General features: G+C 35.0%; 1 protein-coding gene across 1 annotated transcript in view; it reads left to right on the top strand.

Moving 5' to 3' along the window:
• The first annotated feature begins 1,318 nt into the window (after positions 1-1,318).
• Positions 1,319-14,252, top strand: part of LOC135687797 (dmX-like protein 2) — a 44,231-nt gene continuing 31,297 nt past the window's right edge. The window contains exons 1-7 of the mRNA XM_065204465.2: positions 1,319-1,459; positions 4,425-4,553; positions 5,179-5,256; positions 6,552-6,630; positions 9,327-9,432; positions 11,718-11,784; positions 12,285-12,324. Of these exons, the coding sequence (XP_065060537.2) occupies positions 1,367-1,459; positions 4,425-4,553; positions 5,179-5,256; positions 6,552-6,630; positions 9,327-9,432; positions 11,718-11,784; positions 12,285-12,324 (592 nt within the window). The 5' untranslated portion in view covers positions 1,319-1,366. The remainder of the gene's footprint in view (positions 1,460-4,424; positions 4,554-5,178; positions 5,257-6,551; positions 6,631-9,326; positions 9,433-11,717; positions 11,785-12,284; positions 12,325-14,252) is intronic.

Here is a 14,252-nt window from a genome sequence, read left to right as displayed (position 1 = left end):
TAGCCATGTAAAATGCATAAAACATTGCTTTAGTTTTAAAGATAGTTTAAAATAATCTAATAGTAAATTGATTAAAATGAAATTGATTTTATTATATTCGAAATAAGAAAACCATTTCAAAGAGAGTCGAAGAAGTCTCCTGGTAAGTTTCCATGGAAACCTGGATTCTGAATGCAAATCAGTATTTCAAACATGTGGCGATACATCTATAAGCTATTGTACTTTGTGACGCAACTATTAGAGGTATGTGGGTTTCCAGAGAGTAAGGCTGACGAACTTCTTCATGATGGCAGTTCTAAACCTTTGTTTCTTAAACTTCTGGCTGTTTCCTTGAGTCTTCGGCTAGAGGGTGTCCATATTTACTGCATACATTTGATTATTGAGTTTAAAAGTTTCTATGTTCTACACAGTGTTCACATCTTTGTTTATAGTTCTATTCGGAATTTATGGGCATATCATTTCACTAAGTTCATAGCTTTATAAAAAAGGGATAATTCATTAAGAATAAATGCAAGAAGAGTTTAAGATAAAGAATCGAAAATTGGTGAATATGTTTATCAAAATTGGGAATTTTATCACAGGATTTTTGCAAAGCAAAAATAAGTTTGTCTGTGTTTCCATGAGACTTAACACATTACAGGGTACGGTAGTTACCACATACAAACCTGAGAAACATCTAAAAAGCTTAAAATAATCATTCCTTACAGTGATAAACAGGGCCTCCGACGAGGGGGGCATAGGGGGACCTCGGCCCCCCCACTTTTTTGCAAAACAATAGAGTTTTCTTCAAAATCTTTTGTTATGGGTGTTAAATTTTTCCTTGGCCCCCCACCCTTTCAAATTTTGTCAGAGCCCATGATAAAGTAATAAAGAAACTTCTACCAAAGCATATGGAGTATGAAAAGCTATTGAAAACTTTTTCATGAAAAGGTAATGTTAATTTTGAACCGGTGTCAGAAAGTTCACAAATCAATAAACAAAACGGGAAAAGAGTATAAATTTCTGGTTTACTTTTGTTCATCTTCCAAAAATGAATTATTTAAAACCCAAAGAAAAATACTGGATTTTAAAAAAATTATTTCGATCAAAATGCATCCCAGACAGCTGCCACAGATGCTTACATGAAGTACTTGCTCTTTGCGAGGCTGGTCACAAGAAGGAAAGCTCAGTGGTTTAAAGTTCAAAATTCTTCTTTCGATGAAATTTAATTGCAAAAACCTAGTTGCTGGGTTCCTCAAGCGCAGATAAAAAGCACTATACGTGCACTCAAAGATGGTGTTTACGTGATTTGAATTACAGAACTGTTCGGTGTAGAAGGAGTCGGCCTAGACGCCTGCAATAGGCCGGGGTTGACAAGTCCCAAGTGATGAGACTTCATCAAGTGCTCACAGGAGCTGCAAATGTCTTCGAAAACAATGTTGCTGTCGCCACAGGAACCGTTGAAGGAAGGCCTTTTACGGTATGTATTTGCAGTTTTGTAAAACATCAAGTTATGCTTTTCCTACGTAATTCACTAGTCCTGAAATATTCACTCGTGTCCACTCGTCCTGGAATATAGGAAGTCTTGTTTAGAAAGAACATTAATTGACTTTGTTAGTGTAGACAATTTAAATCAACAAAGTAAACTCACTAATAACAATACTTGCGGATTTACAAAGAGGTTAACCAAATTATTATTGATTTCTTCTGTTTCTCGGAATGTGTATTGTCTTGTCTGAAACAGTCTTAATTCGATTCGTTTTTATGAAGTTGTGAATGCAATTCGCCAAATAAAGGAAGTGTTCTTAAAAGTTTCAGATATTTTATGCTTGACAATCACTACATGATACAAAACTGACTATTAAATAATTGAAACAGCACCTTTGATCTGACAGTTGCAGCTTTTCAGTGGAAGTAAATTATTATCAAAGGGAGAAAGAGAGAATTACAGCAAGTATGGTTAAACGAAATAAGTTAAAAAGAACATGTGTGAGAAGGAAGAGCCGCAGGATAGGCTGTGCGCCGGATTCTGTGAATCTTGCAATGAGTATAATATAAGTACAAGGATAAAATTCAGAAACAAAGCAGAACAGCGACAAGAATCCAATGTTGTGAGATAATTTTTCCAAAATGAATTAAGTTAAGCGAATACTAATATTTCACCCCGGCATACAGGCTTCATCAGAGTAAATGAAATAAGTGAGTGAATGAATTCAAAAAGATCAGCTACTGCAATCATGTCTTCCATAGTTGTAATTTTTAATTGCTATGTTTACAAGGAACTTCATACTCTCTGAAATGCCAAAACTAGTTAACATCTTTTGATCAAAATGTCTGCAAAATGGCCTGTATCACAGTTATTCAAATATTTTATTTTTAAAGTGGCATACAACCCATATTCCCTTTTGCTGAGCTAGAATCTTCATGGTCAAAAATTAGATCTTTAGATAGCATTTTAATTTCAATAACTGAGAAATACGTTTTGTCCTTTGATTTAGTTATATATGTCCATGCTGAAATCACACTGTAAGTTTTTGGCTGAAAATCTTCCAGAAAATTTAGAAAAATGAGAATTTTCTCAAAAGTAGTTTCCTAAACAGTTCATATTCATACTACAAATTGCAAAACATTATTAGGTTCAAATGTTTTTTGTATTCACAGGAAAATAATTTCAAGGTTTGACAGCAGATTTTACCTCTTTTTTCAAATCTTATAGCCAAAAAACACTCATAGAATAGGATGATATTCTACTAAGAGCCACAGACGTAGTGGAGGGTAAATATTTAGGGAGCTTAGTCTTGGTCCTGCCTGAATATTGTTGCTTTATTGAGATAAAATTACCCTAATTGGGCTGAAATTCGATAAATTTTGCCTGATTGGGGGATGGGTTTTGCAGCCCCCAGCAGGCCTCTCTGTGAGTATTTTAGTGAGCGCGTGCTGAAACGCGCGCCTCACCTTGCTAAGGGGCGCATTTTACCCAAAAAATATTACGTTAAAGTAGGCAAAACGGCATATTTTGGCATGTAAATACTTTGTATCTAGAAATCTCTAAACAAACTACTTAATAGAGCACTAAAAGCAAAGAAAGACACATAATTGTTGTAGTTCGTCAACGTCCAGCTCAAATTCCGACAAAGAATCAGAGTCAGAAGAAGTTGAAGAATCAAAATTGGTTTCATTGACGTACGATTCAATTGCTTTTTTGGCACTTACTTTACAATACAAAGAGGATTTGATAAAATAACGTTTTTGTGTTTTTAGCAAAGTTTACACGAAATCGAAACCACCATTGTCTTCCCATTTCTTTCTTTGGTTTTTGATCCAATATCATGTATGATGTATGAAAGAATTAATGAGTAAAGTTGCGTGACTGTGTTGAAATCCAATTATAACAATCAGGAATCACAATGACAGTTTATTGGATATTGACCAGAAATATATTCAAGAGGTGTTTGCTTTAACTTGGCAATAACAATTCAACTTGGCGAAAGAGAGATTAAAAGAAGCAACCGTTTATTTAGATATCAATCAATTTCGAATCCGCAAGGCTCTTTGCACAAAAAATTTTCAAAACCAAAACATATGGAGCGCGATTTAAAGGGTTCTTATAAACCAGGCACGTGATTTGATGCGCGTCTCTGCAACGATAGGAGCATGCCAAGGCGTGGGTGCGTGACAGCGCGCCTTAAACGGAGCAGCCTTAAACGGAGCAGCCTGGCCCCCAGCCCCTATGTCTCCTATGTTTGCAGCCCTTCAGCCCTCAGCTGCCTATGCTCAAAGCTCCATGCCTTATGCCAGCATCAGGCAACTTAAAGTTACACCATTCTGAAGATTTATGTAAACGGGTCTGTTTCAAATAGTACTCAATCCCACATTGACAGTGCTATAGAAATTGCTGTGCAGAACAAGAGAGTTTTAAGCTTGTTCTGAATTCCACATTCATTAAGGTAAGGCAACCAACAATGAACCATTTGTTAGATTTGTTAATCTGCCTGTTGTTCAGTTCAAAACACTCTACCCTCTTCCTGCTTCCCAAGACTCTTAAAACCTGACATTATTCAGTCAATGAACTTGATTTTACCTCCCTCTCTTCTTTACATGCCAGAACATGAATTTATTTCAGCTGCTCTTTATTATTGCCTCTTTTAGTTTTTGACAACCCTCAGCGGATGCAGCATTAGTTTTTTGATGTCCCACTTTGGTTGTAAGTGAACAGAGTCAGATCTTGTGGTGGGGAGGGGGGAGGGGGGCTATTGTCTAGCAGACTTATCAAACTGGTTTGCATTGTAGTGTGAATATAGTTGAAATAACAGAAGTATTGCTTTCTTCCATCACTTTATCTGTAGACTGTCCTTTGATTGATATACCCCTTACCCCACTTACCCTGTCTTGAAAGTCAAGATACTTTATTGTTAGTGAGTCTAATGTCTTTTGACTCTCCATAGGCCTACGGCTCTGGCTATGATGTTGCTGTACTTGATGGGGATTTCCAAAGAGTCCAGGTTTTGTCTGACTATACACAGAGCAGTGATTGCATTGTCAGATGTGTGACATGCAGTGATGGCAATGGAAAGGTTTGTTCCACTTATGCATTCTTTAAGTAAGAAGGATTCCCTAAACTGGGGATTACTTGAACTAGGAAAATCATTACCAGAACCACTTTGCTGTCTTGCTATATATATTTGGCTATTATCATATTCTCTGCAAGTAACTGCACATGTGAAATATGTCTGGGTACTATTTTGCTTTGACAAGTTTCTAGTTTGGTTCTTTTACTTGCTAGTTTTCTAGTGAGAAATAAAGAAATTTCCAGCCTTTTGGAAGAATCGGAGGATGTGATATTAGCCAAGCATCAACCTTTGTACCTCAACTAACTCAATGTTATATGTTTTACAGAGTTCATCACAATATAGCAAAATATCTAAAGCTTATTATTGTAGGACAAAATAAGTTTCAGTTTCATAGCAAAGGTACCCACCAAGTGTGCACACCAAAATTTCTGATTTTTCTTCTTCTGTGCCCTATGCAGCATGCTTTGTGACTGACTTCAACCCTTGAAAAAGTATTGTTACGAGTTAATTTTATCTCTATATTCAAATTTATAAGTTTGTTTTAAAAGCTGAACAATTTTTTTGAATTCATATTGTATTCATCTTGAATTTGATGATATTTGAAAACATTTGAATATTCAAATTTTAGATTGCTGCATCGTTTGGAAGCAAAGTCATCATTTTTGAGCCAGAAGCCCTCAGCAACAAAGGCAATGACCTCAGTAAAGTAAGTCTTAAATTCTTTGAGGACTTCTTCTCTCTCCCAGAGCTGCTAAAATCATGATTTAATCACAGTTTAAGCATTTAACGATTGACTTTAATTGCATTGCCCTAAAAGATCCTTAAGTTTTATGCTTGGAAAGGTAATTTGACAGCTAACATTGTCAAGTGTTTTAAAGAGGGTGGCTCTAGATGTTGTTTTGCAGACAACTGCAAGACTTCATTTTGCTTTTTTGTAATTTTTGCCTCTACATCATCCTGGATGCTTGACTGCTTGAAAGTGTCCAATGGGCAATGAATTGGTGTCATTGATTCATTTTTTGCTTTGTTGTGGTTTTATCAATAGGAACCATAAGACCATTTTGTATTTACAATTGTTTGCTTGAGTTCATCTGTATCTTATTTACAAGCTAGCAACTTCCAACTTAAAAATCTTTCAGGAAAATGCCTTTCTTCTGCACACAAAAATTTTGTCTGAGGCCCTAAACAAAATTATGTTTATAGAACTCCAGAATATATATATATTGATTGCTAACAAAAGTAAATCAAAAATCGTTTTTAGAGTTTCTTAGTTTTGACCACATAATCTGAAAGAATGGCAAAAAATACCTCCCAATATGCAAAATCAGTTAGATATGTTCAAAATTTGACAAAGCTCATTGGCTGCATTCTCATATACACATTGATTAACAGAAACCCCAAAATAAATGTACATTTTCTAACAAAACTGGCGTATGATGTGGCCCCAGAATTTCTATCCATTGGTAAAAGTTGTAGCAAGTTGATGGCTTCTGTCTGGACAATAAACATCATTCTTTAGCAGATATCTGTAACCTTCAAATGCAACTTGCCGATGAATAAATTATTCTTTTAATAAAATTTTAACAAGGTAAATTTTGACAAGATCAAAGTTGTAACAATGAAGCCATTGGACACATGATTGGTGTAAATTCCTGTTGACCATTACAAATACCAATCCAGTATTACTAAAGGGGAAATGCCAAACTTTGTGTAAGGCATTCCTTAGAGGTATTTTGTATTGCTACAAAAAGCATTCTGGTGTATGAATAAATTTTAGCATTGATTCCAAAATTCTTTATTTTGGTTTATGAAAATCTTTTGTCACCATCAAGTAGATTCTTCACTGTACCAGAGCTATTAGAAAAACTCAATGCAAAAGTTTTTAAAGCTAGCATGACAAAAAACTGTGATACTTCAAGCATTTCAGATCATAAAGGCGTTTTAGGAAAATAATTTGATTTTTCTCTGAAGTGAGTTATGATTGACTTGTTTAAATTCCAGCGACTCCCATACCATTGGACCAAAGTTCACACCATTTCAGCAACAAGTGAAGTTTATACGATTTGTCTTGACAAAGATGGTGAGTTTTAGCAAATCAATATTTTCGTTGTTTAGGAAAGTCTACAAAATGCTTTTTTGTTCTATAATGAACTTTTAGTTGATTGAGAATCTTTTATTAATAACCCTTGGTTTGAAATTGTCAAGATATTTTTAACAATCAATTGTATTTTGTAAGCACTTAGGGATTTTCTCATGTGCTCGCGTTTCTGATTGGCCTATTTCGATCCACAACTGGGTATATGTATTTTCTAGCGTAGAGTTTTGATCTATGTTCTGACGTTTTATACTCTGAAGGTGAACAGTGTCAGACGAAAAGCTTAAGTATATCCTAAAATGTTTGCTTTTTTCAAAGACATTTTTAAATTTTATACCACAAAAAGATTGATTTCCTATTTATAAACCAAATAATTCTTTGAAGTTTTTCATTATTTGTCAATGTGCTACGATTTTTAGCACTCTAAAACCTGGCTGGTATTTGAGTTGCTTACACTATCAAAATGTCCTCGGGCCTAATATTTCTGTTAAACAAGGCACTTGCTGATCTGAAAAGTATTTTTAGACATTTTCTTTTTGTTTTTATCTACACGCCAGCTTTTCCGTCACTGCTCTGTTTTCGCATTTCAGATTTTACAAATAGACCTCCCAAGAAATTTAAGTGGTTTATCAGGACATAGCAAAGTCCTTTTCCAAGCTGGATTAAAGTTTAAAACGACTGATTTTGTATGCTTAAACGTTTAAACGAAAACCAGAAAGCTATGATCTATCTATAAATTTGAAAAACGCAAAGATAATCTTCTTTATGGTAAACAGAAGGTAACCGAGTTAGCGACTTTTTGCGAAGGCTTGGAATGATTAGGGTCAGCCTGTGTGACCTTGATTTTTGAGCCAAATGCCCGTGAAATATTGTCACCTAGCAACTGCAATGAAAAATTTATATCGATTAAAGGAACATTAATCAATAATTAATGGATTAGTTCTTCACAAATTTAGTTGTTTTATGTGTTGCTTTCATGATTTTGTTCAACACACGTCTGTTTTTTTCTCCATATTTCGCATGTTGGTATTGTACATTTTAGGTATCCAGATCTTCCGAAGTTCTGACCCGCCTAAATTTCATTGCGGTGGAAAACCCTTAGGCCAGGAAAACACTTGATAAATTTATATTAAAAATCCCCTTCGGCTATGAAATTCCAATGAGATTCAAAATTGCCGAAATCAACCAAAAGTGGTATAAGTTTGTATATAAAGTGATACAAAATGAAAATGGTATTTCCCAAATATGCAAAAAAGATTACAAAACACGTTTTTCACTGTATATTGTCATAAAATCTACCACAACAAAAAACAATTTTAACTCCACTGAATTCATCTTGGTAAATCCTAACCTGAGCTAAAAAAGTCGTATTATGACGTTTGAGAGTAATTTTCAAAACAAGGCCGTAAAAATTGAATTGGTGAATTGAACAGTCTGGCGATCTTTCGAAATCGAATCTGTAAGGTTGAGGGCCCCTGAAGAAGAAATATGACAGTAGGAAAATAGAAAAGGATCCTAGGGGAAAAACTGAAGAAATATAAATTGGAAAATTGATAGGACATGATCCCTGGAAAATAAACGGAGTGTTTAAATTGTGGGAATAAGCCTTAGGGTTTTTTATGCCACTGACGGGGAAGTATTTAGCCTGTCAATATGGCACATCTTATGATTAAGAGAAGGATTGCTGATTGCTTAAGTTGGAGTAGTGTCTTTTTGACAAGAAATTACGCGAGAGAAAAGGGATAAGCGCCTGGTTATTTTTCGTAAAAAAATGAATAGCTTAGCTCCTGTTTATCAAGAGGCCCTGTTCCGCAACGGCGCAAAACTAACTGCAAACTTTGAAGCCACGCAGTAGCAAGTAGCAGAAAAGATTAGAGTAAGAAAACAATTCAAATCTTGCTTTTATCCCAACTATTTATATGAGTGCAATAAATGTGTTCTTTTATGAGGGCATCAACCTCGATCTCCTCGATCTGAATTTAGAAAGAAAGAAAGAAAGAAAGAAAGAAAGAAAGAAAGAGAGAAAGAAAGAAAGAAAGAAAGAAAGAAAGAAAGAAAGAAAGAAAGAAAGAAAGAAAGAAAGAAAGAAAGAAAGAAAGAGAGAGAGAGAGAGAGAGAGAGAGAGAGAGAGAGAGAGAGAGAGAGAGAGAGAGAGAGAGAGAGAGAGAGAGAGAGAGAGAGAGAGAGAGAGAGAGAGAGAGAGAGAGAGAGAGAGAGAGAGAGAGAGAGAGAGAGAGAGAGAGAGAGAGAGAGAGAGAGAGAGAGAGAGAGAGAGAGAGAGAGAGAGTGCGTTCGATTGGTGTCAATTTTCTGCTTACCTTATACTCTGACGAGTGTCGGATGGAAAGTACTTCAGTATGTCATTTTTCCGCTTTTGCGTGCTATTTTCAATTTTTGCGCTACCAAAGGCTTTCAGCTTGTAGTGATAACCGCGTATATATCTTACATATCTTATTGCTCAAGTTGCTCTCACAGTTTTATGTAATGTAATGGCCATTGACTAGGCGTGCTATTGTGCTCCCAATGGCATCGTCATTGTAATGTCGCTCTGTTGCAAAGTGATAGAACTTTTCCGTCTTACCGGTGTGCGTGCAATGCATTCTGGTACAAGATATAAGAAAATAAAGGTATAAAAAAAATTGAAGTGCCTTCTGTGTAATTATTAATCTTTCAATCCCCAGGGAAACGCCTTCTCGTTGGCAGCAGTCATATCAGCATGTGGCGATGTTTCTCTGTCTTGTTTGATGATGGCAATGGCAGCATGTGGGAAAATGTTTGGAACAGAAGGTCAGTTTTTTCAATCTAGCTGTCACTAAGGAATAGCCATTGGCTAGATATTTCATAGCATCCAACACTTGATCATTCATAAAAGAATTTTAGCTAGGGTCCTTTTTTATCTATTTTTTTCTCTACACTTCGTAGGATTCAGAAAATTTCAAAATTCTATCTAGAATTTGAATGGGGTTCTTTTCTTATTTTTTTCTCTAGTTTTTGCTATGAACTTTTCCTAGAATTTAGAGAAGTTATATGGCGGAGTTACAACAAACTTTATTTAGTAACTGTGGGCTGGGACTTGTATTACTCCTTGATTTTCTCGCAGTTTAATTTTGTTGCGGTTGTGTGTAACCAGTTAGGGATATTCTATCTAGATCAAAATTGCCCGAAAAAGCAAAATTGCACTGCCTTTTCCAACGCTCATTATAGCGCAAAACGCCGGTGAGAATGGAGGAGAAAATTCAACAGAAATTAATTGCCATCTTCAGATAGAAATTTAACTGAGACGGAGAATGTTCCTTTTAAGCGGCCCTTTTCCCGTCCATTCATTTAAGAATCCAAGTAAAACAGAAAATTTTTTTAGTCTACAAAAATTTAAATTTTTCCGTTTATAGCCGGAAATGTTATTAACTATTATTATTATTTTTATTATATATTTATTTGAAGTAGGCGTATAAAAATAGCTACAGAATAAAAGCTAATTCAAGCCTACTACAAAGTAGAATTGTTTAAAAATAAAGAAATAAACATATATATCTTATATAAGAAACAATTAAGCATGAATACATATATACATATTTTAAAATTTTTTTTACAGCATTTTTTGGCATTTACAATACAATACATTTATCCTTTCAAGAACCCAACCTGAGCTACAAAAGGTCTACACAGTCTACAGTTGCATTCCTCTCCTTTCCAAGATTTTATTCTCCTTTTAAAGCTGGAGAGGGTATCTGATTGTTTTATGTCATTGGGAAGTGCCTGCCACAATCTACCCCCTAGAACGATATCGTCTCTAAGCCAAAACATGAGTGCGCGCTTGTGGCAGTAGTTGATTGCGGCAGCTTGTCTGGAATTGCATTCCTCTCCTTTCCAAGATTCCATTCCACTTCTGTTTAACATAAACCTCAATGATCTCTTCATGTTTGCGAATGATGCTCAAATATGCAACTATGCAGATGATACAACTATCTATGCTTGTGACAACAGTATTGGTAGTATCATTTAAACATTAAAAAGTGGTGCCCTTAAAATTGCAGAATGGTTTCCGAACAACTGTATGAAGTTGAATGAGGACAAATGCCATCTAATGGTCTTTGGGAATAAAAGTAATGGTATTTCTTTAAATATCGCAAGTGTCAGGATAAAAGAGAGCACGGAAGAAAAGCTGCTTGGAGTGATTCTGGACAAAACATTATGCTTTAAAAAGCAATTAAGGTCCATTTGCAAAAAGGCTGGGCAAAAGCTACATGCTCTCTCGAGAATCTCTCACTTTCTTGATACTGAACAACTAAAGAGAATAATGAAGGCATTTATCTTGTCCCAGTTCAACTACTGTCCTCTTGTTTGGATGTTCCGTGATAGAACACTTAAAGTTAATCGTATTCACGAAAGGGCATTGCGGACAAAGATATGAAATCGGATTTTAACACAATGCTACTCGAAGACAATGCGGTCCCAACCCACATCAGGAATTTACAACTGGTGATGATTGAAATTTATAAAACAAAATGGGAGCTCAATCCTACTTTCATGAAGGATATCTTTATTGAAAAACACAGTACTCATGGATTAAGAAGCTGCCACAATCTACTACTGCCACAATCTACTACTGCCACAATCTACTACTGCCACAATCTACTACTGCCACAATCTACTACTGCCACAATCTACTACTGCCACAATCTACTACTGCCACAATCTACTACTGCCACAATCTACTACTGCCACAATCTACTACTGCCACAATCTACTACTGCCACAATCTACTACTGCCACAATCTACTACTGCCACAAGCGTGCACTACGTGGTATGGCTTAGAGACGATATCGTTTCCAAGGAGTAGATTGTGGCAGGCACTTTCCAATGACACGAAACAATCAGATACCCTCTCCAGCTTTAAAAGGAGAATAAAATCTTGGAAAGGAGGAAATTAATCGTTATATAACGTTTTTACTACATAATGTATCTTGTTTATAATATACAACATTTTTTACTATTTAATCTGTATCCCGATACCTTCCCCAAAAGTTTTTATACGGCGCATTCCTTGCTATCAATATTTTTCCTTTCACAGGATGGCAACACCAGTCCGACATCTAGAATTCTCACCTGATGGCCATTATTTTGCTTCTGCCGGAATAGTCAGTATAAATTAGATAAATATATATTTTCTTTGATTACTACTTTTATAGCAAAAGGTGCCATCATGTTGCTCAAATTTCTTTTAGTGGAGGTTGTGCCTGAAAACTATTCTAATACTTGGCAACAATACTGGACCGAGGCCTTCATTGAACAGCCTCTTTTTGATACCAAAATTTCTTAATCTTAGTTTTTTCAAAATTGAGGATTACTGTGATCTGAATATACCAATATGTGCTTTAGTAATTGGACTTCTCTTTTTATTTCATCTTACAAAAAAATATTACAAGGGCCCTATATTTTGGTTCTTCTGTAATGCGGTGTTTTTCTCATGTCGCTCGTGTACTAAACTTGTTTTCGGATTTTGGATTCATTCTTGGCCTAGTATTTGTCATTCCAATGAATTTAAACTATTTCAATCCTTTTGAGCAATGGGACCCAATATTTCGGCACAAAACACATCCATAAGACCTTTATTTATTAATCTATCTCAATTTTTAAGGGTGATCGGATGGTCAAAATTTGGTTCCAAGCCTCCAAAGGTAATTCCAGTCCCATCTTGTGTTGCTCATTTTTTGTTCATTAGAAATTATATATTAAGCATAGTTTATTTGTTGTCAATATCGTATTGAGAAAGACAGGTTTGGTTTTTTAACTTAACAGTTACAAGTACTTGTTTTTGCTTGTTGTAACCAACAGGAAATCAAGATTTCAAAACCCTTATTCAGGAAAGGCTTTTTTATGGGTTTGCTAAAATGTATATGATAGTTTTGGCTTCTTTTTAGGGTGACATGCTCCTGGGTCGACCATATCTACACTCGTTTTATGTCTTACCCCCAATCTTCTATCCCTAAAATTTTCGCCCACCAAAACGTTGCCTAAAGCTCTTCCACAAATCATCCCAAGAGTTTTCTCTATACTCTTAAGCACTTTAAGATAGCTAAATACTTTTGGACAGAAACGTGGAGATTCAAGATGTGTTATCTCATGATCATTTTAATCAATTTTTATTTTATGGTTATTTCAACGCTTACCTTTACCAAAACAAAAATATTATTTTTTAACACATGCCCTTTTGAGTTGCCGCTTTTTTTATCTTACGTATATAATTCTTTAAAGCTTAAGTTGTCCAAAGACATGTTGTACTTGAAAACAATTTTATTTGAATACAATATCTTCTGCCATTTTATATTTTAATACAGATAATTTTAACTAGAAAAGTTTTAGAAGCAAAATGAATAAATTTCTTTTGTAAGAGAAAAACTCGTAATTTATAGCTAGGGAAAATTTCCATAAATTCTTGTTTTGTTTTAGTGTCAGACCATAAGCTCTTTTATTCTTAGTATTATTATTATTATGAAATTCTTCGAAGTTGATTTTTACATAGTTTGTGTAAATAAAGCTAGTTCAGACCAACTATTTACAATCAATGCTTGAAAATAAATAAAATAGTAAGGAATTGTTAGAAAAGGATAAAAAGAAGATTATACATGGAAAGATTGCAAACTTATGTCGAGCAACAGCTGCAAGGAATACAAGGCTTGTCACCTGGTCTTTAGATGCCTAAAGAGAGTCTTTAGAAGTTATGAACACATTAATTAAACCCTTAACAATCATAATCAACACTCGAAATAACAAATATGCAGCACAAATCCCGAGAGTTGGAACAGAAACAGGAAAAAAGGCTTTTTGGTTTCAAAGTCCCAATGACCTTCCGAGCAGCCTACGCCAGTTGGACCCCTTTCCACTTTTTAAACGTAAACTAAAACAAGTGTATATGAACAGTTAGAATTGATTTTACTCCAACAATCTATGCGTTTAATTCCAGTAGAGGTTGCCACGAAAGACTATATATTATTTTCATATCTTATAGTTCGAGGCCACATTAGCAAGCTCTTTGATCTTAAACCATGTTTACTACTCTTTTCATGGAACATTCTCCACATGAACGATGAGTTTCCTCTGATTTTGAAACCATATGTTTTCATTTCTGGCTCTGGATGAATTCTTTGTCGTTGCCGTGCTTGTTAAAACTCTGACGTGTATTTAAAATCGCTCTTATCTGTAAAATAACAAAATAGTCTTAACTTTCCACTCACAGAACAAACAAAAATCCCAACTTCATATTAATTAGTAAATATTGTGTTTTTTATTTATCTTTATCATATTTCGTTTTGATTCAGTTGGTCTTAATATTATGTATACAAACGACCTTTATGGTTCTTTCTTCATTCCGCTTTCCATGATCAAGTTTTGTCCATTGAATTTCCTTGCTTAGAACACAATGGTTTATTGAAATCTATGCTTGTCCATATATGTTCCTTCGCTCGTAACTCAGACTCTTGTTCTTCTAAACTGTTTTTTGTAATACTGCACTTTTTGTCCAGTTTTTATCCACCGTGATGAAGCAAATGCATTTTTGTAATATTTTATTTTTGTCCATATATGTTCCTTCGCTCGTAACTCAGAC

Source organism: Rhopilema esculentum, chromosome 20, assembly GCF_057945365.1.
Source record: "Rhopilema esculentum isolate cy_ngs chromosome 20, ASM5794536v1, whole genome shotgun sequence".
Classification (NCBI taxonomy): domain Eukaryota; kingdom Metazoa; phylum Cnidaria; class Scyphozoa; order Rhizostomeae; family Rhizostomatidae; genus Rhopilema; species Rhopilema esculentum.
The sequence above is the reverse complement of the archived record's forward strand: the minus strand, read 5'-3'. Positions and strand labels throughout refer to the sequence as shown.